The sequence below is a fragment of the Xylona heveae genome, assembly GCF_001619985.1.
Source record: "Xylona heveae TC161 unplaced genomic scaffold L228scaffold_6, whole genome shotgun sequence".
Classification (NCBI taxonomy): Eukaryota; Fungi; Ascomycota; class Xylonomycetes; order Xylonales; family Xylonaceae; genus Xylona; species Xylona heveae.
The window spans coordinates 229,729-250,029 of record NW_017264198.1 but is presented as its reverse complement, the minus strand read 5'-3'; the positions used below and the strand labels follow the sequence as shown (position 1 = coordinate 250,029).

The window sequence follows — 20,301 nt, the reverse complement described above, 5'->3', positions numbered from 1 at the left end:
AATTCTCTAATCTGCTGGAGCTGGACCTACCTACGGAGTAGGGCGAGTACCTTGGTTACGGCAAGTGTTGATGGTAATCTTAGCTAAGCGCAGTGAAGTGCGAACGAGATGTCGTGCTTGGTGGATCCTTACGTCATCCATTCGGCGTGAACCGGCGGAAATGAATCTCCCTAGCCGCCATCTTAACTCGGGATTTCCAACCTCAGGCTTTTGCTACGTCTTCATCAATCAATTTTCCTTGTGCACGGCGCTATAGATTGTGGACTCAATTGCAGTCAGCACCGCATCATATCATCATTACAGGAGCAATATCTATTTCTATTACCTTTGATTTTTAAACAATGTTCGCGCGACAAGCTTTCCGCAGCGTTCAGCCGCTGAAGAACGTAAGCATTCGCTTTTCCTTTGCAGGTTCCTTTGCAGTGTGCATTCCACCCTCAAGCCCACTTTGAGGCATGTTGTGTCATTTTTAGATTCATTGGACCTCAATTTGTGAGGATTCGGTGATATAGAGCAATTTTTGGGGGGGTATCGGTGCAGCTTGATCTCTGGGCTTTGCTTTGCTTTTCAGCGCTTGTTTGAGTTGTCTTGGATCTAGAAGACTAACATGATATATTACTAGAGCGTCCGTCACTACGCGACAGAGCCCAGCAAGGGCGGTTCTAGCATTCCCATCTACGCCGGTGTTGCCGCTGCTGCCGCTCTTGGTGGTTACTACTACATCAGCAAGCAGCCCTCCGCCAACGACGCTCCCAAGCCCAGCCAAGAACAGAAAGTCGTTCCCAAGGATGCTGGCGCACGTCAGAGCCTCACCTTCAAGGGTGGTGACCAGGGCTGGATCAGCCTGAAGCTCGATAACGTGGAGGAAATCAACCACAACACCAAGCGTTTCCGCTTCGAGCTTGCTGACAAGGACGACGTCTCTGGACTGAACATTGCCTGTGAGCAAAACTCTGCTGGATTACCCTGGGATATCTCCGCTAATCATCGGCAGCTGCTTTGCTCACAAAGTACAAGGGACCTGAGATGGAGAAGGCTGTCATTCGGCCGTACACTCCCGTCAGCGACGAGGGTAAGTACTCCCGGGCGAGAACGCTTGACTGCCACTAACACTGCACAGACACACAAGGATACATTGACCTTGTGGTTAAGAAATACCCCAATGGCCCCATGTCCGAGCACCTGCACAGCATGAACCCCGGCCAGCGGCTGGACTTTAAGGGTCCCATCCCCAAGTACCCCTGGGAGGCTAACAAGCACAACCACATTGCCCTTCTCGCTGGTGGAACCGGTATCACGCCCATGTTCCAGCTGACGCGGGCTATCTTCAAGAACCCCGACGACAAGACCAAGGTCACCCTCGTTTTCGGTAACATCAGCGAGCAGGACATTCTATTGAAGAAGGAGTTTGAGGAGCTCGAGAACACTTACCCCAACCGATTCCGTGCCTTCTACGTCCTTGACAACCCCCCTGAGGGCTGGACTCAGGGCAAGGGCTACATCACCAAGGAGCTGTTGAAGACCGTCCTTCCCGAGCCCAAGTCTGAGAACATCAAGGTGTTCGTTTGCGGACCCCCTGGCCTGTACAAGGCCATTAGCGGTACCAAGAAGAGCCCCGCCGACCAAGGCGAACTTGACGGCTACCTTAAGGAGCTCGGATACAGCAAGGACCAGGTTTACAAGTTTTAGAGGATATGAATAGACCTCTCTTTTCTTTTTTTTTTGAAATACTACTATTATATTATGTATTTTACGTCTCTTTGTCTCTCAGCGCTTTAACGCATAAGAGGATCAGTTTTTCCAGGCATTTCAACACACGCAAGATTAGAGATGAGATAAAATATAAACCGTCTCTTCCAGCAAGCAAGCGTCATGCTTACCAGCAGTTGAATCTCTGTGTATCGAAATAATATATGTCTACAAAGTCGGCTTATAGACAAAGAATGGCTAGGTAGGTAGGTATTTACCTAGCCAAAATGTTTCGCGATCGCCCGCGTGGAAGCCGACCAGACGAGCTCCTCGCTCGGAGCTCCCTCTTTACCACAACGCCGTCAACTTTCTTTAACGAGGTACTGTAGGTATGTCGCCCCTCGGCTGGTCGTCGGCAACTCTCGTGCCAGGTGTGCCAGAGTTGCGAGGTTGACATTAGGGACTCGGGAACATTTACCACCAGCCAGGCTGCCAGGGCCAGGCTGCTCTGCTCGCTTGCTTACCGGAGCGAGGGAGTCTCGCTTTACTCCCGAGTCTTTCCCGCGGCAGCAACGTGGGCCAACGCTGGTTGGGGCCTGTGAGCGGCCTGGCGGTTGGCCCGAGGCTGCCAGGTCTAGCAGCCTTCCTCAGTGCGGGGACTCGGTCCCTGTGTTCTCAACTTTTCATGGTTGTGGACCTATAGTCGATACTCGATACAGTTCATGCAGTCCTCCTGCGCTGCTTTACATACCAACTTTATTGTAATCTAACGTAACTTGGTTATTCCCAAGGGATGGGTTTTAGTGAGAACTTCAAAGAAAAAGAGTACATAAGGAGATTCAGAGTTAAAAGTATTTTTTCTTTTGCCAAAAAGAAATGTTCAACTGGATAAAATAAAAGAAAGAAAAAATGAGTCGTTCATGAATTTTTGTTCCTCTTTTTTATTTTTTATTTTTTTTTTCCCTCCTAAATAGAATGTTCAGATAGATATAAAAACAAAAGAAAGAAGGAAAAATAAGATAAAATCAAAAAACAAAAATAGATGATGAAAACGAAAAGGAAGAAAATGAAATGAAATAATAAAACACTAAAATATTAAACCAAATCAAGACACAACCGTACGACCTCTGTGACTAGTCTTTTAGTAAAATAGTATGATGGTTTTGATCTGACAAATGAACACAGTACAAGACTAGGTTGACTTTCACGATACGGAACCTACGGATTTAAAGTAGACTGGTAGTATAGAAGCTACTATATTGAGAAAAGAAGTGCAGCGAGAAGAAGGGGGGTATGGACTCATGGACTTGTGAACAGACGCCAAAAGGAAGCAAGACAGAAGTAAACGAAAGTAAGATAGAAGCAGCAGAAGCAAAACAGAAACAATGTCTTTTGTTCATATCCAGTATACCAGTTGGTACTGTGAAAGACACTACATTGATACAAGCTGGTCATACGGCTATTCCATGCAAAGGATACGAGTCATGCCATCTGTTTACCGTGCCTGGCATCCACGTCACAAAGTTCGGATAAGGATATGGTATTATAAGGCTAGGATATTGTACTGATGATTAGATTCATTGGAGTACGTACATTGAATTATACACTGGTGTCATAGTGAGGGAAGACAAGTTGAAAGTGCTTGATGATAGATTGAATGTACTATGTATTAGACGAAGAAGTCTGCATGGCACGAGCACACAGGGTCTGTAAATAGTGACAGTAAATATTGACGATAACTACCACTGGTCAGAAGGGTTTGGATATAACTAAAGCACCTCTAAGAACAAGTGCTCTCGACGGCAACGGGGCTGATGAGCCGAGGGCCCGATGAGCCGGCGCTTGCAAACCAGAGAGCAATTAGCTGCGAAGTGATAATTATGTCTTTCGACGCGTAGATGCTGGGGCACGGTGCCCTGAAGAAGTCAAGGGACGGAGGACACATTGATGTGTCAAGATGGTCGGCATATTAGACAGCTGTTATGGCATTTATGCTTCATGGCGCCTGTGCGTTTGCTACTTGGCGACTGACACCTTATAACGACGCTTGAGCTTCGTTCTGCTTCTTGGGCCGCTAGACATGTGGAGCAAAGTACCACCAGCTTTGGCCGGGATAACGCTATTTGGCATCATTGGTGCCAAAGGAAGAACCAGGTCCGTTGATCAGACCTAGTAGTATGTGACGTTCCATTTGAAACGCACGACATGGTAATTGCCAGAAAACGGAAAGAGCCATGTGAAGCTGACGAAGCATTTTTTCCCAACGGTGACACGACTAGTTGCTGGCTGAAGATTGAACTTTGAGAGGGACGAACGTCCCACCGTCTTCGCCAGTGGATTCAAGCGCGACCATCAGCTGACTGAGCCAACGAGTATCGCAGAGGACAAGAACCTGGATCCCGTCATATCAACTAGATCACAAGCACTTGCCAAGGCAAGACCTTTCTCAGTCGCCTCTTCGTTTTCTTGCGCGACCCTGAGACCTTCCTGTCCCATTTGCTGTTGGCCGCTTGGAAGCACCACGCTCGTCAGCGCTAGCGCCGCTTTCAACCTCATTCATCCATTCTCTGCCTTCGCCAGGGCTCTTCTTTCTCATAGTGCCAGGACCAACAGCAATGATCTCTTCCTCGCTTTCGCTGTCGTCAATATCCAGGAGGACGGGCATTCGGAAAACTTGGTCGTCAGCTTCTCCTTTGATTGGCTCAATAGTCAAAACATCAACCTCCTCGTCCTCCAAATCTAAGCGACGCTTATGTATCTCTTCGATGGGATGAATATCGAACTCGTCTTCGCGCTCGACATACTCCACATTCTCTTCCACTTCGGCGAAATCAGGTGCCAGTGCTGACCATCGCTGAGGTGTGATGATGGACCAAAGGTAGACACGGCCGGACTCAAGACCACAGGCAGCCACAAGGGGTCGATTGGGATGCCACTATGGATGTTGGTCAGAGACAAAATTTCGTATTTCGAGCATAGATAATAGACTTACCTCAACAACCCCAAGCTCCTCTCTAGGGCCCTCAAGTATCTTCACTAAGCTTCCGTGCCCGCGCTCCCACACGTAAATGTCATGATTCATATATGTCGAAGCAGTGACATACTCTCCGGTTGAACTGAACGCCACGTGGTTCCAAGACAGTCGATTCACAACGTCTTGGAACTTGTGCTCCACCTCTACCTTGATTGTGTCCGGATCGATCTCGCCCACGGTCAGATCAGGCATGAAAAGAGTCCGGATGATACGATCGCTAGAATTAACCACCATGTCCCGGCCCGAAGCGGTGAGACGAAAGTAGATCAACACATTGTTAGAAATGCGCGTAGAATAAATGGTTTGACATGTTGCAGTCTCGATGATATTCAACCAGCCCCTACTCGTGCCTGCTATGATGTGGCTGCCGGAAGCACTGAAGATTGTGACAGTGGTTGTCTGCTTGGCATCTTGCGCTGCCTGTTTCTCCGATATCTCCTCGCCTTCCACCTTTGGTCTCTTCGGCGCCGATGGGAGTGTTTGTTTTTTGGGAACTGTCGAGTGAAGATCTACGAGAACGGGTTGTTCTTCAAATAGTGAAGCCACAAATTTCAAGCTATTGGACGACGTTAACAAACCAAAGCGACTACTAAACAAGAAATGCGCATACGTACTGATCGAAAGGGTGAAGCTCTGCAATATATACAGGAGCTTCAAACCGCACTGTTCGTACTCGAGAACCATCGCTGAGGTCCCAGAGTACACATTTCCAGTCTTGCGAAGAGCTGAGAAGATAACGACCTTCTCGTGACCAACTACCGAGTATTAACCTCCTTATCATATTTTCCAGCTCCCATCTGGCATCCTACCTCAACGACTGTATCTGCCGAGTGTGGCCGCGTAATTTTCGAGCGACGCCATTCGTCTCAACGTCAAAAATCACCACCGTTCCGTCAACCTGCATACAGTCAACAGCATGCCCGTAAATATGTTGATCCATCCCAGAAATACCCTTCCAGACGCGAGGAAATCTCCTCTACGATTAAAGCGAATGCAAGTGCCATGTCCGCTTTCTGCTGTCAGATGCTTGTCAGCAATTGATAAAGATCACAAAGGTAGCCGGAGAACACACGTAGCTTTCCCGTCAAAGAGTCAGGGTAGTCCTGCGCAAGGACAAAAGGATCGACGAGTGAAAGATTCATTATGATTTTGTGGGTTAAGTTGCAGAGGGTAGAAGCAGCAACATTATTCAAGCATTTAGCATTTCAATAAGCATCGCTAGGCAGCTAAAAAGAGAACCAGAATTGAACTCGACAATACATGGTATTGTTCGAAAATTGCGTATTGATGCCAATGTCGCAAATAGGATAACAATATGACAATAGCTGTTGTCGTGAAGGCGGCAATACATGACGACTTCTGATTGGTTCGGCACGAATTGACGTATCGAGATTGTATTACATAATCTTATTGGTCGAACGTGCTGGAGGCCGACAGACAATATGATGCGGCTCTGCCTGATCTAAGCGAACTGCATCAGCGAGGTGAGGCGAAAGTTGATCAACTCCCCTTTGACAGTTACGTCGCTCCCTCTCAACCTGCTCTTCACCCTTCGACTCCATCGCTGGAATCATCGCGATATCAGTCAGGTGGTCGTCTGGCCATCGAGGGGTGATTTCGCATTCTCTTCCTACGACTTGGACGCGATTTCGACCAGGTGAAGGCGGTCGCAGGCGTCCGTCGCCTGATTTTTCCAACCACCGCTTGTCCCCTATCGCCCTCGGTTTTCTCATCGACGAAACGCGATAGTAATCATCGAACACGCGACGATCTTGGCAGATCTCAGTCGGAGAAAGTTCTGAGAGTATTCGATACTGAGGGCAGCCTTGGCTGGTTGTTCCCTCTCTTCCCGAAGAGGATTCTAGATTTGTTACTCGATACCTGGTTCACGGAGCTGCAAAGATGGCGAACCTTCACTTCCAGTACTCCAGCGCGCCTTTGCGCACCATCCAGGAGATTCAGTTTGGACTCCTGTCCCCGGAGGAAATTAAAAGTATGAGTGTTGCTCATATCGAGTATCCGGAGACAATGGTAGGCGTGATCTAGCGCCAGGCTTTAGCCCCAGTTCCATCTGACGGATCTGACTCTATCCCAGGATGAGCAAAAGCAGAAGCCTCGAGAAAAGGGATTGAACGATCCGCATCTCGGCACAATCGAACGAGCATATAAGTGCGCCACATGCGACGAAAATATGACTGATTGTCCCGGGCACTTCGGCCATATTGAACTTGCAACACCTGTCTTCCATATCGGTCTGCTGCTTCACAGGCCCTCTGGTCCGGTGGCTCTTTGATGGCTGACTTTTGTCTAGGATTTATGACGAAGATCAAGAAACTGTTGGAGGTGGTGTGCCACAATTGCGGCAAGTTGCTAGTAGATGAAGTTAGTCAAGCCTTAATATACAGGAGGCGCTTACTTGGGAAGAATACTGACAGTTCTTCGCACAGAGCAATCCGGCATTCGCGGAAGCTCTTCGCTACCGAGACCCTAAGCGGCGATTCGATGCTATTTGGAGGGTTTGCAAGCCAAAGTTGGTCTGCGAGACTGACGTTCCGATGGAAGACGAAGATTTTGGCGGAAACGGCTTAAAGGATCCCAAGAAGCACAGCCATGGTGGATGCGGCAATATCCAGCCTGAGATCCGAAAGGAGGGCTTGAAGATTATGGGTACCTGGAAAGCGGTCAAGGGGGATGAAGAGAATGAGGGACAGCAGCCCGAGAAGCGAGAGATCAAACCACAAACGGTTCTTAACATTTTCCGCAGTATTTCCACTGAGGATATTCGCAAACTTGGACTGAGTAATGATTACGCTCGGCCCGAGTGGATGGTCATTACAGTTCTTCCTGTTCCTCCTCCGCCCGTTCGACCTAGCATTTCGGTTGATGGTACCGGCCAGGGTATGCGTGGCGAGGACGATCTCACCTATAAGCTTGGTGACATTATCCGTGCCAATGGTAACGTTCGCCGGTGCGAGCAAGAGGGTTCTCCAGCACACGTCGTCAGTGAGTTTGAGACTCTACTGCAGTTCCATGTTGCCACATATATGGACAACGATATTGCCGGCCAACCCCAAGCTCTTCAAAAGTCTGGGAGACCAGTCAAGGCGATCCGCGGACGACTAAAGGGCAAGGAGGGTCGTCTACGTGGAAACTTGATGGGCAAACGTGTAGATTTCTCTGCACGCACTGTCATCACAGGAGACCCAAATCTTTCCTTGGATGAGGTTGGCGTCCCACGAAGCATCGCTAGGACACTCACATATCCCGAAACTGTTACGCCATACAATATCCACAGGCTTCATCAATTGGTCAAGAATGGGCCGAACGATCATCCAGGAGCAAAGTACGTGATCCGCGATACGGGCGAAAGAATTGATTTGCGGCACCACAAGCGAGCTGGGGAGATTTCTCTTCAGTATGGCTGGAAAGTGGAGAGGCACGTGATTGACGGCGACTATATCATCTTTAACCGGCAGCCATCGCTGCACAAAGAGTCGATGATGGGTCATCGGGTCCGCGTTATGCCGTATTCAACTTTCCGACTCAACTTGTCCGTCACCTCGCCATACAACGCGGATTTCGATGGTGACGAGATGAACTTGCACGTTCCTCAAAGCGAGGAAACACGCGCGGAGATTAGCCAACTTTGCATGGTACCGCTTAATATCGTCTCGCCGCAGCGTAATGGACCCCTGATGGGTATCGTCCAGGATACTTTGTGTGGTATTTACAAGCTTATGCGTCGGGACACATTCCTCACAAAGGATCAAGTGATGAACATTCTTTTGTGGGTGCCAGATTGGGACGGAGTCATTCCCCACCCTGCCATTATGAAGCCACAGCCGCGGTGGACAGGCAAACAGATGATCAGCATGGTCCTCCCGAAAGCGGTCAGTCTCATCCGGTCCAGCGATGAGGGCTTTTCACCGATCCATGACAATGGAATTTTCATTCATGCAGGAGAAATTATGTACGGCCTCTTCAGTAAGAAGTCTATTGGAGCGACTCGGAATGGCATCATCCATATTATTTTCAATGAGCTTGGTCCGCAGATCGCCATGAATTTCTTCAATGGAGTCCAAACTGTCGTCAACTATTGGTTCCTTCACCATGGATTCAGTATTGGAATTGGTGATACAATTCCTGATCAGCGGACCATTGAACAAATTGAGGATTGTGTTACGAAGCAAAAAGAGATTGTTGCTGAAATTACCAGAAGCGCTACAGAGAACGAACTCGAGCCTCTTCCTGGTATGAACGTTCGTGAGACTTTCGAAAACAAAGTGTCCAAGGCGCTAAACACTGCACGTGATGAGGCCGGTGACAAGACAGAAAAGAGTCTGAAGGATCTGAACAATGCAATTCAAATGGCCCGTTCAGGTTCCAAGGGTACAACTATCAATATTTCTCAGATGACTGCAGTTGTCGGACAGCAGTCAGTGGAAGGAAAACGGATTCCCTTTGGATTTAAATACCGAACATTGCCGCATTTTACAAAGGATGACTATTCCCCGGAATCAAGGGGTTTCGTGGAGAACTCCTATCTCCGTGGCTTGACGCCAACTGAATTCTTCTTCCACGCCATGGCTGGTCGTGAAGGTCTGATTGATACTGCGGTGAAGACAGCTGAGACTGGCTATATTCAGCGGAGACTTGTGAAAGCGCTCGAGGATGTTATGGTCAAGTACGACGGTACTGTCAGAAACTCTCTCGGTGACATTGTGCAGTTTGTCTATGGCGAAGACGGTCTTGACGGTGCACATATTGAGCATCAAAGAGTTGACATGATCACAACGTCGCGGCCCCAGTTTGAACACAGATATCGGCTTGATGTCATGAATCCGGAGAAGATGAAAAATCTCGAACCTATTGAGCTACTTCCTGAACTTGCCGGAGACACGGTAGTGCAAGAGTATCTCGATGCGGAATTCGAACAACTCGAGAAGGACCGCGAGTGGGTTCGGTCAGCGAGACCAGACGGGGTGGAAGACATTCCTTTGCCTTCGAACATTCTTCGCATTCTTGAATCAGCAAAGACCATTTTCCGGATCAAGGACGGCCATCGAAGCGACCTGCATCCAATAGAAGTCATTACTCGAGTAAGGGAGCTACTTGACAAGCTCGTGATTGTACGAGGAGACGATCCTCTCTCCAAAGAGGCCCAGGAGGACGCGACGAAGCTCTTCAAAGCGCAGCTTCGGTCCAGACTTGCCTACAAGCGTTTGGCTGTTGAATATACACTCAACAAACTCGCTTTCCAGCATGTCGTTGGTGAAATTGAGAATCGTTTTCTGCGATCTGCTGTGGCTCCAGGTGAAATGGTCGGTGTGTTGGCTGCTCAGTCAATTGGTGAGCCTGCAACGCAGATGACTCTGAATACTTTCCACTTTGCTGGTGTATCCTCAAAGAACGTCACTCTTGGTGTCCCTCGTCTCAAGGAAATTCTCAATGTTGCAACGAATATCAAAACACCCTCGATGGCGGTTTACCAGGAAGGTTCGAATAGACTGAATCAGGAAACCGCCAAACAACTTCGTAGTGCCGTTGAGCATACTACGCTTCGATCTGTTACGGATACTACAGAGATCTATTATGATCCTGACATTCAATCTACCGTTATTGACGCAGATGTTGATATGGTAGAGTCATATTTCATTATCCCTGAAGACAATGCCGATGATCCCAGTCGACAGTCAAAGTGGCTCCTTCGTATCGTCTTGGGCCGTAGGAAGCTGCTTGACAAGGGTTTGACTGTCCAGGACGTTGCGGCGAAGATCAAAGAGAACTACGCCAAGGATTTGGCGGTCATTTTCAGCGACAATAATGCCGACGAACAAGTCATTCGCATCAGAATGATTCAGGATCACAGCAAGGATGATGAGGATGAAGATTTGGAAGAAGATTTGATGCTCAAGCGTCTGGAGAATCATGTGCTTGATACACTGACTCTCCGTGGTGTTCCTGGCATCGAAAGAGCCTTTTTGAATCAGAAACCAAGAATGCGCATTAACGAGGAGGATGCCATGATAATGCGGACCTCGGATCCAGAGTGCATGGAATGGTGCCTTGACACAAGCGGCACTGCTCTTGGAGCCGTTTTGGCCATTCCTGGCGTCGATGCCACCAGAACCTATTCCAACTCATTTGTTGAGGTGCTCCAGGTTCTTGGCATCGAAGCCACTCGGGCTGCTTTGCTTCAAGAACTGACGCAAGTGTTGGCCTTTGATGGTTCATATGTCAACCATCGTCATCTTGCCCTCTTGGTCGATGTCATGACGTCTCGTGGGCACCTAATGGCTATTACCCGCCACGGTATCAATCGTGCTGATACAGGTGCTCTCATGAGATGCTCATTCGAAGAGACTGTCGAGATCTTGCTCGAAGCTGCTGCCTGTGGAGAACTAGATGATTGCCGCGGCATTTCGGAGAATGTCATGCTTGGACAACTTGCTCCTATGGGTACTGGCGAGCTTGATGTGTACCTTGATCAGAAAATGCTGGACACAGTCATCTCGGACAATGCTAGGTTGGGCATCATACCCAACATTGGCGTTAAGAGTGGTATCATTGCCGATGGTGCGGCAACCCCATATGACAGCGGTTCACCGTTACAGGAGGGTGGTTATCTCGGTTCTCCTGATTACGGCGCTTCCTTCTCGCCAATCGTCAATTCTGGAGCTGAGAGCCCTGGTGGAGGTGGTTTGACCGATTACGGCGGGCCTCAAGGGTTGATCGGCGGCTTGAGCCCGTATACTGCGAGAAGCCCTGGTGGCGGGTATTCGCCAAGCAGCCCCTTCAATACCAGCCCAACCTCCCCGGGATTCTCTCCCACCTCTCCTGCCTATTCACCTACTTCTCCTGGCATGAGCATCACCAGCCCACGCTTTGCATCATCGCCAGGATTTTCGCCTGCCAGCCCAGCATTTACACCGACTTCTCCTACCTATTCCCCGACATCACCAGCGTACGGGCAAGCTGGAATTTCTCCTACTTCACCATCCTACTCTCCAACGTCGCCAAGTTACTCGCCGACGTCGCCCAATTACAGTCCTACGTCGCCGAACTATAGTCCTACTTCACCAAGCTATAGCCCAACGTCGCCAGTTTACAGCCCGACCAGTCCACAGTTTGGCGGTGCAAAGCAGCATTCGCCGACATCTCCCACTTCGCCAACAAGTTACAGCCCTACCTCGCCAATGTACAGCCCAACTAGCCCGATGGGAAGCTACTCGCCCTCTTCCCCCAACTTTGGTGGATCTCCGACGTCTCCGGGGCCGGCGCCTTATTCAGCGTCGTCACCGAAGTGGTCGCCGTGAGTTAACTCACCCATTACCTTGACTTTACCAAGCTAACAAATGCATAGGACATCGCCAACTTATTCTCCTACGTATGTTGCTTCATTTTCGTGATTTTGTTTCGCCAACTAACACATCTTCAGGTCTCCAAGAGGGTAAATTCCGAGTGGCGGTTGGCTTGTCGAGAGATGAAGTTTCTCTAGCGCAAACTCTCCGAGACTGTGATGTCCTTTATGCAATGCATTTGCTAAGGTCGAAATCTGCCAATGCTCACAGTCCCTGGAGAGCTTTTTATCTTGTAATTCTATCGATTCAATTTTCCGTACAACATTACAGCATTTTGACGGGCAGGGATAGTTGGTTATTATTGCTTTCCCTTCCTTCCTCAAACTTTCCTCTTCTTCAGGCGTTGATATCCCATTGCATTTGGTATTTCTTTTCTCCCCCAAAATCTTGATCTATGAAAGCTCGTCAAAAATTGTGGTCATACAAGGGCTGCTTTTTATCTACCCACGTGGATCTTAAACCAAGGCTCTTTGAAGCAGAAGCGCGGCGTTCTCGGTTTTCAAGGCAGTTTGTGCTGCACTCAATATGCTTGAAATGTCAATAGAAACACAACTAAACATGGAATAAAAATGTTTTCTGGGAAGGAATATTCTAGTCTACTTTTAAGATTGCAATCCGGTAAGGTTCAAATTGCCGATTTTTTTCAACAGTGTATATTGAGATCTGAAGTTGGCTTTGATTTCATCGAATCAGGACGAGGAACGTCCGTTCCTAATCAGGGTAGCAGCCGTTACTTTTTGAAGCCTTCTCCAACTCGTAGCAAGCGAGATCAAAGCTTGACCCATAACAATCAACCCTGCCAATAATCCTCGCAGCACTCGTAAATATCATGGCAAACTCAAAGTAAGTTCATCAATAATTTGAAGATGACCGAGTGAAATTATTTTTTTGGAATGGAATTTTAAAAAGGAACCTTTAGGTACGAGTACGTTCGCAACTTTGAGCAGCCAGATCCATTGCTGCCGAACACCTGGCTCGTTGTCCGAATTGACGGACGAGGATTCCACAAGTATGTTCAACTGCTCTTCCACCCATGTATCCTGTGTAAACTCAAATGATGCTATGCAAAACTTTCAGTAGACTCAAGCTGATTATATCAGACTTTCTGCAAAATATGGCTTTGAAAAGCCAAATGATCGGCGGGCCATAGATCTCATGAATGCCGCCGCCGCATCTGTAATGAAAGATTTACCTGACATTGTCATTGCATACGGTGTGAGCGACGAATACAGGTATAGTTCTCAGCCAAATTCGAATCAATTGACCAATTTGCCACTCAAATTTGTTTCTACCTTTCTGGAACAACTTAAAAACTGACTGTGTTGCAGTTTCGTCTTTCATAAATCATGCACGCTATTTGAGCGGCGTGAAAGGTAGGTCATAGGTCTTTGCATATTATATACGCCAATAATCTATTCTGTCATACTGATATATCATGCTATCAGTAAATTGGTCACAACAGTCGTGTCGACATTTACTTCGTACTACGTCCATCTTTGGTCGTCTTACTTTACAAACGTACCTTTATCCGCCCCCATGCCATCATTCGATGGCCGGGCTGTCATGTATCCAACAGATCATAACCTGCGAGACTACCTCAGCTGGAGACAGGTCGACTGTATGTTTTTCTGCGGACTTTTTTCTTCCCTTTTATTCTCTTAGTTCGGTTTGGCATTGCCGAATGTCTCCGCAAATGCATGGGTCGAGCCTGCGAATTGCTAATCCGCGGACCTTCATGGTCGAGCGTATAGGTCACATCAATAACCTCTACAATACCACGTTCTGGGCCTTGATCCTATTAGGTGGGATGGGCGCCACGGAGGCTGAAAAAGAGTTGATGGTGCGTGCCCCCCAAACCATTTTGCCTTTCCACGTTATTTGTAGTCTGGGACTGCAATAAAAATTGCGCGCTAACATGTAGTCTGCACTTAATGACTACAGGGAACATATTCTTCAGATAAAAACGAAATTCTGTTCTCTAGGTTCAAGATCAATTACAATAATGAGCCAGAAATATACAAGAAAGGCAGCGTTGTCATTCGAGATGTACGTTGTCCCTCTTCGTTTACCAAGCTATTACTCGAAGAATATATTAGAAACCTCCTTTGCAAAGCCATATTTTGCCATTTGATGGCTAACGAAAAAATCAGTACGAGCTTGTTGAACCTAAGAAGTCGACTGCTGCCGTTGACAGCCCTGGCATGGCTGAGCAAGAATCCTCTGACGCGGAAAGGGGAATTTCCGCTCAGCTGTCCAAGACCCAGCAAGAGAAAGAGCGCAAACGGCGAGAGAAGGCTCGAATCACTGTGCAGCATATCGATATTATAAAAGACGAATTCTGGCAGAGGAGGCCGTGGCTGTTATCCAACAAACCCGGAAAGATACCCAAAGAGATATGAGCGGGGGCAGCTAGAAGTACGAAAAGCGAGTAGAGTTGAACGTTACGAAATAATGTATGAAAGTTATCACGATATGCTTCCAATTGATACATTGATTGATGATTTCGCCGCCAGGGCTGGTTCATTGTCTATTATACAGAATTGGATCTAGTCTAGGATGTCTGTTGATGCACCACGCTTATCCCCTTCTAACAACCCAAAAAAAATTCCGGACTTTTCTTCTGGTATCATTCCCAAAAAATGCCGGTTCGCTAGGTTCTTCAAGCTTTTATGATCCCCGAAACGCCGTCCATGCAATGCAACGAATGCAATATATACTGATGTCATGCCAATGCCAGCGAGGTGATGTGCACTCCATAACTAGGTCGTTACTCGCGCTTCTTGCTCTTGCTCTTCGTCTTCTTCTCACTGCTCTTTTCTTCAGCTCCATCGTCATCCCGTTTTCTCTTCTTCTCGGCCTTCTCCTTCCTCCCACTCTCATCCTTCTTCTCTCGCTTTTCAGTTTTCTTTTTACTAGATTCCTTTGATTCTTTTCGCGCTTTCTTTTCCTCCCTTTGTCGCTTGCGCTCAGCTTTGTCCACAGCAGCAGATAGCAGCTCATTTGCCGGATCCGAGACGCTTTCAGCTGGTGTTACCGATGTGCTTGCTGTTGTGATCGTCTCTTCCCTCGAACCAGGGGCAGGGGAGGATGCCGTGGTCGATGTGGAGGTCGTGATTGTCGAAATAGGCAACGAAGAAATTGTTGGCGTAGGCGTGTCGCCAGATACTGATGTTCCATTGGAGATGCTCTTCTTTGCGCGCTTTGCCTCCTTACGTTCCTTCTTTTCACGCTTCCGCTGCTTGCGCTCCTTTTTGCTTTCTTTCGACTCCTCAGTCGAGGATGTCGCTCCGGAACTCGTGGCGGATTCTGAGACGGAGACTGAGCGAGAAGCAGCTTCGCGCTCTAGCTTCTTTTGCTTTTTCTTCTCCTTCTTAGCCGCCTTGTCGGAGTCAACAGCGTCATCGCTTTGCTCTCTCTTTCGCTTTTTACTCTCACTCTTATCCTTCTTGCCCTCCTTCTTCTCTTTCTTGCCCTTGTCCTTTCCGCCACCAAGCTTTTTCACTCCATTTGTGCGCGTTTCCGAGCCACCGTTCACTATCCCTCCCTTATCCTCCTCCCCATCTTCCGACGTGTCGATTGTCCCGCTCAATCCTTCTCCCTTGACGAAGAACGAGTAAAGACCTGCTCGGCCTTGGACAATCTTCTCGAGCATTCCGTTCCCAGAAAAACTGACTCGGACCTCATCTTCGGATTCGTCCTCGCTGTCCTTTTCGGCCGGTGTTGACTTTTTTGTAGAACCAGTCGTAGTGCTTAGCCCCTGTAAGCTCGAATCGAACGCGCGAAGCCACCATTGGTCACTCTGCGTATGCTGCTTCTTGCCAACACCGAGCACGTTCTGCTTTTGCGACACTAGTAAAGGCTTCTTGAGTCCCTTTCCGGTCGGGTGTAACGAGTAACCCAGTCCACGCCACCCATGGCGCTTCAGATACTCGCCTGCATCCATCTTGGATGATATGTAGTGTTAGGAAAAGTGGTTGTTCTTCAAAATGTGGATTGCGCAAGGCAAATCCTTTGGTGTCTTCGGGCGTTGCGCCTCCAGAAAACGTGGGCACACCAGCGCCACAAAGTTCAAAAGGACTTGTGGTTAGCGGTCGAGTGTGAAATATCACGTAATGGTTTGTTCGAGGGAAATAGATGTCAAAATTGCATTTTTCAAGGAAACTTTGAAAGTGGTGCCTCCACAAAAAAGATGAGACCCGCCTCTCCAACAACGATAATGCGCTGTGATTTTTTTTGTCTGGGGTCTTTCGGCCGGAACTTTTTTGCAAACAAACTCCGCCGATAAGTTTTCCCGACGAGTCAGGGTTTCCCGAATCATTACCCGGCAGACTTGACCAGTGATCTGCTTTCGGTTAAAGTTGCATTTTAGAGAATATATATTGACTGTCAGTCGAGGATAATAGTAAACTCAAGTTTTCGAACATGTTGGAGCAGTCTCATCCTTCTTCAATATTTCAGAAATAGATCTTATTAGCTTTGCTCACCTTTGGTAATGCAATAAGAATACCTGAGAAAACTACACGTAGACTTCAATGCATTTAGTTGCGTTTCTTTACACCTTTTACTTTGTACTGAGCTCGCGGCACCAGTTTGATATTACAATCTTTTACTAGAGCATTTAAATCTACCTACCTAGTATTTACTTATTCTCCATAACATATAAGTAATGTATTTACAGTGCAACGTTGTGGAGCTGATTGTCCAGTAACTACAAGTGGAATGATTTCTCATCTCATACGCCTTACATTCTCGGCAAGACCTGGAACTTTTGCTCAGACGAGCATCGCAAACCTCCGACTCCGACGCCGACTGTGTTTCTGACGACTCTGGGTTTGCGGATCAAGCACGACACGACGCCAGACTGGAAAGACGAGCTCAGCTGCGTCTGTCCCCGTATTGGAACCCACTCCAGTAACTATACGCTCTATTTTACTTCTTTGCGTCACGAAATCGTGCCATTGAGTCAGTCTCTCTCGACGGCTTCATCGAACTTCAGTAAACCAGCCCTCCGATCACCAGCTCGAGAACATCACAGAGCTGCAGGCCAAAGCCAGACGTAACGAGCTTTCCCTCTGAGATATCCTTTGAAGCAAGGCTTAATTGAGACCTCCTACTGCCCGCAATCGCACCGTCCTTCATCACCCGTGTCAAGATGGCAACAGCAGCACCCAACCCGTCCACTTCCTCGTCGTCCAAGCCCGAGCGAGCTCCGATGCCCACGCGGAACCCGCTCCCTCTATCATCCGGCCAGGAACAGCAAGTCCGGGAACTATACTACAAAAAAGTCCGGCGGGCATGCGCGGAAGAGATTCGAGGTATGTCCAGGAAGCCGCCCCCCATCCCCTTCCCCCAGACTTCTTATATCACAATTTGTCTACTACCTTATTACTTTCCTCCTTTTTTTTCTACTCTACTTTTCTTATATCGCGCTTCGCCATCATGCTTCCCAGCTTATATTGACTGCTTGTCTTTTTATTTTCGTAGAATTCGCTACATGCGCGCTGAACCGCACTATCAGCGCAACATGGGCATGCCGGGACCAACGCCGGACCATGAACTCCTGCATGATTGCCCACGCGACGCGCGAAATGGAGGACGAGGCGCGCGAGGAATGGTTCGCGACGAGAATACAGCGCCAGCGAGCGCGCGAAGAAAAGGAGAAGAAGCGGATCGAGCAGGAGAAGTTTCATCGGGAATGGTGGGGTCTGCCTTCCGCTGAGCAGGAAGCTCAAACGCGCGAGAAAGCCAAGACAGAAAAGGAAACGAAGAGATAAACCCCCCTCCCCCGTTTTTTTTTGCCAAAGATTTACGGCGAATACCCCACTTCCTTTTTTTCTTCTCCTGTCTGCCAGGCTTAAGTCGTTTCTTTGTGTTTCTGCATGGACATGTGCATTGTATGGCGTTTCATCTCCTTTCTATTTCTTCTGTTTTTTTTTTTTTGAGCACAATTGGCTTTTTTACCCAGTTCCTTAGGTATCATGTACAATCTCCCTCACAGAACTTGTCGATATATTAAATATTCGGCTTTCGGCTTTCTCGACACCTTATCTAGAACCGGGTTGCGGGCGGGATCAAAGATTCAACGAATATCGTTGGTGGTCGAGTTGGAGAGATCTGTAGTGTGTATATTTCATATAGGGTAGTATATACGGAGTCAAGAAATAGAGTACAACTAGTATTATGGGTATCAAGATGAATTTCACATGTTGGGATGCTGTAGCGCTTGGTTGACAGGGCAGAGCTACTAAACACAGGATTTTGAAACCCTTATATACCCCTCTATGGAATATACTATACACTACTACCACGCATCTCAAACAATAGACCATTTTGGAAAAATGAAAGTCGGATATTTCACTGCACTTTCTGTCAAAATTTAACAAACACGCTGTATCCCCACAAAGAGTTTTTTTGTAAAAAGTAGACAACTAGACTATTTCAAACACTCGTCCGAAACGAAGTGTGCTTATTTGGACCAACTACCTTATGTCCATCCAAATAACTTGTAACTTATGACTACCATATCATACAATGAAAATATTCCCCATAAGAACCAACTAACTCAACTTGGCGCCCGCCTGAACTCCTAATATATTTTTCCCTGTTCCCGAGTTTAGCCCGTAAGATGAAAAGAAAAACAGCGCCGATTGATATGCATGAATGGAATACAGTTTTGAAGGTTCACTCTCTGCCAGTTCCCACGGCGGCGGCAGTAGCTGGTCGAAGACGCCGGCTCCAAGAATAACGGCGGCCGCTGCAAAGGAGGAGAGATGAGGCGAGAGAAAGAGGATGAGGATGAGGAAGAGGAGGAGAAAGAGAAAGAGAAAGAGAAAGAGAAAGAGAAAGCAAGGTGGCGCAAAGGATGGGTGAGGACAACGCATCCAGATCTACGCATCCGCCATGGCGCTATCTCTTCCCGCCTCGCCCTTGCGATCATCACCATCTTCATCATCAGGCTGCTCACCAAAGAGATCCTCCATGCGAGCATCTCCATCCTCTCCATCGCCTTCTTCTTCTTCATCTTCATCTTCATCTTCAGCCATATTCTCATCCCCGTCATCGTTATCATCATCATTCGCATCACTTAATTTCCTCTTCTTCCTGTCTTTCCCAGTTCGACGACCATTCGTTTGAGTCTGGCCATCACCATCAACTTCTTCCTCGCCTTCGCTTTCCCATTCTTCTTTCAAGCCCCACCCGACTCCAGTCAGACAGTAGCGCTCGGGGGGTAATCGCAGCCCCCACTCGCGCCCAACATTCGGCAGGGCCACTTTGTTCCTTTCCTGCGCGAGCTCTAGAAGAAACTCCTTGGGCAGCGAAGGGTTGAACTGGTAATTCAAGCGGCTGGCGATGCTCAAGCGCAGCGCAGGGAGAGAAACAGAGTTGAGATCGTTGGGATTATTCACGAGCCCCGCGCTGCCTCCTGCTCCTCCGCTTCCACCACCACCACCGCCGCCGCCACCGCTTCCCTTTCCGCCACTACCGCTGCCTGAAGAACCACCTCCCGAGGTGCCGTAGCCTTCAATGGTAAAGTGTAATGCGTCCTGCAGGGTGGAAGAGGTATACCGGTATGCAAAGTCGAGAAGCTGTAGCGGGACGCGTTCTTGATAGGCTGTGACGCCGAGATTCGCGAGAACCATGTGGATAAGCCGCGCGTCGCGTGGTCGCCGCGAGAGACCATCGTCGTTGAGTGAAGTCGCGGGAAACTCGGGCTGGGCGATATTGCTTGTTGATGAGGATGATGATGGAAGAGGGCCAGTAGCGCCGCTGGCGTTTGGTGTAGTTGCTCCTGTTGCTGGTGCTGGTGCTGGTGCTGGCGGTGCAGTAAGTCGGTTTTCTGTAGGCGCCTGGGGCCCGGAAGATGGAGGGCGCTGAGGCGCAACGCCGTTGGTTTCGGCCATGGGAGGCAGGCAGGACCGCGGAGGATCAGTTCAGAGCAGTGCGAGAAGCTCAGGACTCAGAAGTTGAGACGGGATAGATTGTTCAGGTAAGATTTGGCTTCGTATTCGTCTCAACAAGAGAGAACAGCCTTGAGGGATGATTGATTGCTTGGAAATTGTTGCCAGGTCCTAAGCTCCTTGGTGATGATATTGGTTCATCTGGTATCACTCTGTCAACTGAGCCTCAAGCTCGGACCTGAGGTTAAGCACCACGCTAAACCAAATCGAGATATATGCGACTGCGGTTCAGCCAGAAGGAGATCGTACAATAACAGAT

General features: G+C 48.3%; 8 protein-coding genes across 8 annotated transcripts; 5 read left to right on the top strand and 3 right to left on the bottom strand.

The window, feature by feature from the left end:
- Positions 1-214: 214 nt before the first annotated feature.
- Positions 215-1,861, top strand: L228DRAFT_247647 (ferredoxin reductase-like protein). Its single transcript, XM_018332696.1, has 4 exons — positions 215-386; positions 623-941; positions 995-1,072; positions 1,121-1,861. Exons 1-4 carry the CDS (start codon positions 342-344, stop codon positions 1,687-1,689), a joined length of 1,011 nt encoding a protein of 336 aa, XP_018187591.1. The 5' UTR covers positions 215-341; the 3' UTR covers positions 1,690-1,861.
- A 2,023-nt stretch (positions 1,862-3,884) lies between these two features.
- Positions 3,885-5,680, bottom strand: L228DRAFT_145320 (WD40 repeat-like protein). Its single transcript, XM_018329214.1, has 3 exons — positions 5,338-5,680; positions 4,682-5,279; positions 3,885-4,624 (listed from the first exon to the last, which is right to left on the bottom strand). The coding sequence occupies exons 1-3, from the start codon at positions 5,502-5,504 to the stop codon at positions 4,136-4,138; spliced, it is 1,254 nt and encodes a 417-aa protein (XP_018187590.1). The 5' UTR covers positions 5,505-5,680; the 3' UTR covers positions 3,885-4,135.
- A 533-nt stretch (positions 5,681-6,213) lies between these two features.
- On the top strand, positions 6,214-12,669 carry L228DRAFT_247644 (DNA-directed RNA polymerase II largest subunit). Its single transcript, XM_018332695.1, has 6 exons — positions 6,214-6,754; positions 6,819-6,975; positions 7,035-7,105; positions 7,171-12,035; positions 12,087-12,110; positions 12,162-12,669. Exons 1-6 carry the CDS (start codon positions 6,626-6,628, stop codon positions 12,175-12,177), a joined length of 5,262 nt encoding a protein of 1,753 aa, XP_018187588.1. The 5' UTR covers positions 6,214-6,625; the 3' UTR covers positions 12,178-12,669.
- Positions 12,174-12,507, top strand: L228DRAFT_145266 (hypothetical protein). Its single transcript, XM_018329213.1, has one exon. The coding sequence runs from the start codon at positions 12,257-12,259 to the stop codon at positions 12,473-12,475; it is 219 nt and encodes a 72-aa protein (XP_018187589.1). The 5' UTR covers positions 12,174-12,256; the 3' UTR covers positions 12,476-12,507.
- Positions 12,670-12,913: 244 nt separating the features above from the next.
- L228DRAFT_261268 (tRNAHis guanylyltransferase) lies at positions 12,914-14,531 on the top strand (the record flags this gene model as incomplete). Its single annotated transcript, XM_018334316.1, has 8 exons — positions 12,914-12,927; positions 13,004-13,093; positions 13,185-13,316; positions 13,413-13,457; positions 13,530-13,702; positions 13,836-13,924; positions 14,026-14,130; positions 14,235-14,531. 8 exons carry the CDS (start codon positions 12,914-12,916, stop codon positions 14,481-14,483), a joined length of 897 nt encoding a protein of 298 aa, XP_018187587.1. The 3' UTR covers positions 14,484-14,531.
- A 27-nt stretch (positions 14,532-14,558) lies between these two features.
- Positions 14,559-16,287, bottom strand: L228DRAFT_247642 (hypothetical protein). Its single transcript, XM_018332694.1, has one exon. It carries the CDS (start codon positions 16,025-16,027, stop codon positions 14,852-14,854), a length of 1,176 nt encoding a protein of 391 aa, XP_018187586.1. The 5' UTR covers positions 16,028-16,287; the 3' UTR covers positions 14,559-14,851.
- A 949-nt stretch (positions 16,288-17,236) lies between these two features.
- On the top strand, positions 17,237-17,858 carry L228DRAFT_268530 (hypothetical protein; the record flags this gene model as incomplete). Its single annotated transcript, XM_018335150.1, has 2 exons — positions 17,237-17,399; positions 17,569-17,858. 2 exons carry the CDS (start codon positions 17,237-17,239, stop codon positions 17,856-17,858), a joined length of 453 nt encoding a protein of 150 aa, XP_018187585.1.
- Positions 17,859-19,265: 1,407 nt separating this feature from the next.
- L228DRAFT_220823 (TFIID-31kDa-domain-containing protein) lies at positions 19,266-20,286 on the bottom strand (the record flags this gene model as incomplete). Its single annotated transcript, XM_018330252.1, has 2 exons — positions 19,586-20,286; positions 19,266-19,504 (listed from the first exon to the last, which is right to left on the bottom strand). Coding segments are annotated over exons 1-2 (639 nt in total), but the record flags the coding sequence as incomplete, so codon positions are not given.
- Positions 20,287-20,301: the final 15 nt, after the last annotated feature.

Excerpts from the sequence above, each read along its gene's own strand:
- L228DRAFT_145266 (XM_018329213.1), top strand. The coding sequence starts at position 12,257 with ATGCATTTGCTAAGGTCGAAATCTGCCAATGCTCACAGTCCCTGGAGA.
- L228DRAFT_145320 (XM_018329214.1), bottom strand. The coding sequence starts at position 5,504 with ATGATAAGGAGGTTAATACTCGGTAGTTGGTCACGAGAAGGTCGTTAT. Across the intron at positions 5,280-5,337 it reads GAGCTTCACCCTTTCGATCA|CTTGAAATTTGTGGCTTCAC; the intron begins GTACGTATGCGC and ends GTCGTCCAATAG. Across the intron at positions 4,625-4,681 it reads AGGAGCTTGGGGTTGTTGAG|TGGCATCCCAATCGACCCCT; the intron begins GTAAGTCTATTA and ends CAACATCCATAG.
- L228DRAFT_247647 (XM_018332696.1), top strand. The coding sequence starts at position 342 with ATGTTCGCGCGACAAGCTTTCCGCAGCGTTCAGCCGCTGAAGAAC. Across the intron at positions 387-622 it reads GCGTTCAGCCGCTGAAGAAC|AGCGTCCGTCACTACGCGAC; the intron begins GTAAGCATTCGC and ends ATATATTACTAG. Across the intron at positions 1,073-1,120 it reads CACTCCCGTCAGCGACGAGG|ACACACAAGGATACATTGAC; the intron begins GTAAGTACTCCC and ends AACACTGCACAG.
- L228DRAFT_247644 (XM_018332695.1), top strand. The coding sequence starts at position 6,626 with ATGGCGAACCTTCACTTCCAGTACTCCAGCGCGCCTTTGCGCACCATC. Across the intron at positions 6,755-6,818 it reads TCGAGTATCCGGAGACAATG|GATGAGCAAAAGCAGAAGCC; the intron begins GTAGGCGTGATC and ends ACTCTATCCCAG. Across the intron at positions 12,036-12,086 it reads TCGTCACCGAAGTGGTCGCC|GACATCGCCAACTTATTCTC; the intron begins GTGAGTTAACTC and ends ACAAATGCATAG.
- L228DRAFT_247642 (XM_018332694.1), bottom strand. The coding sequence starts at position 16,027 with ATGGATGCAGGCGAGTATCTGAAGCGCCATGGGTGGCGTGGACTGGGT.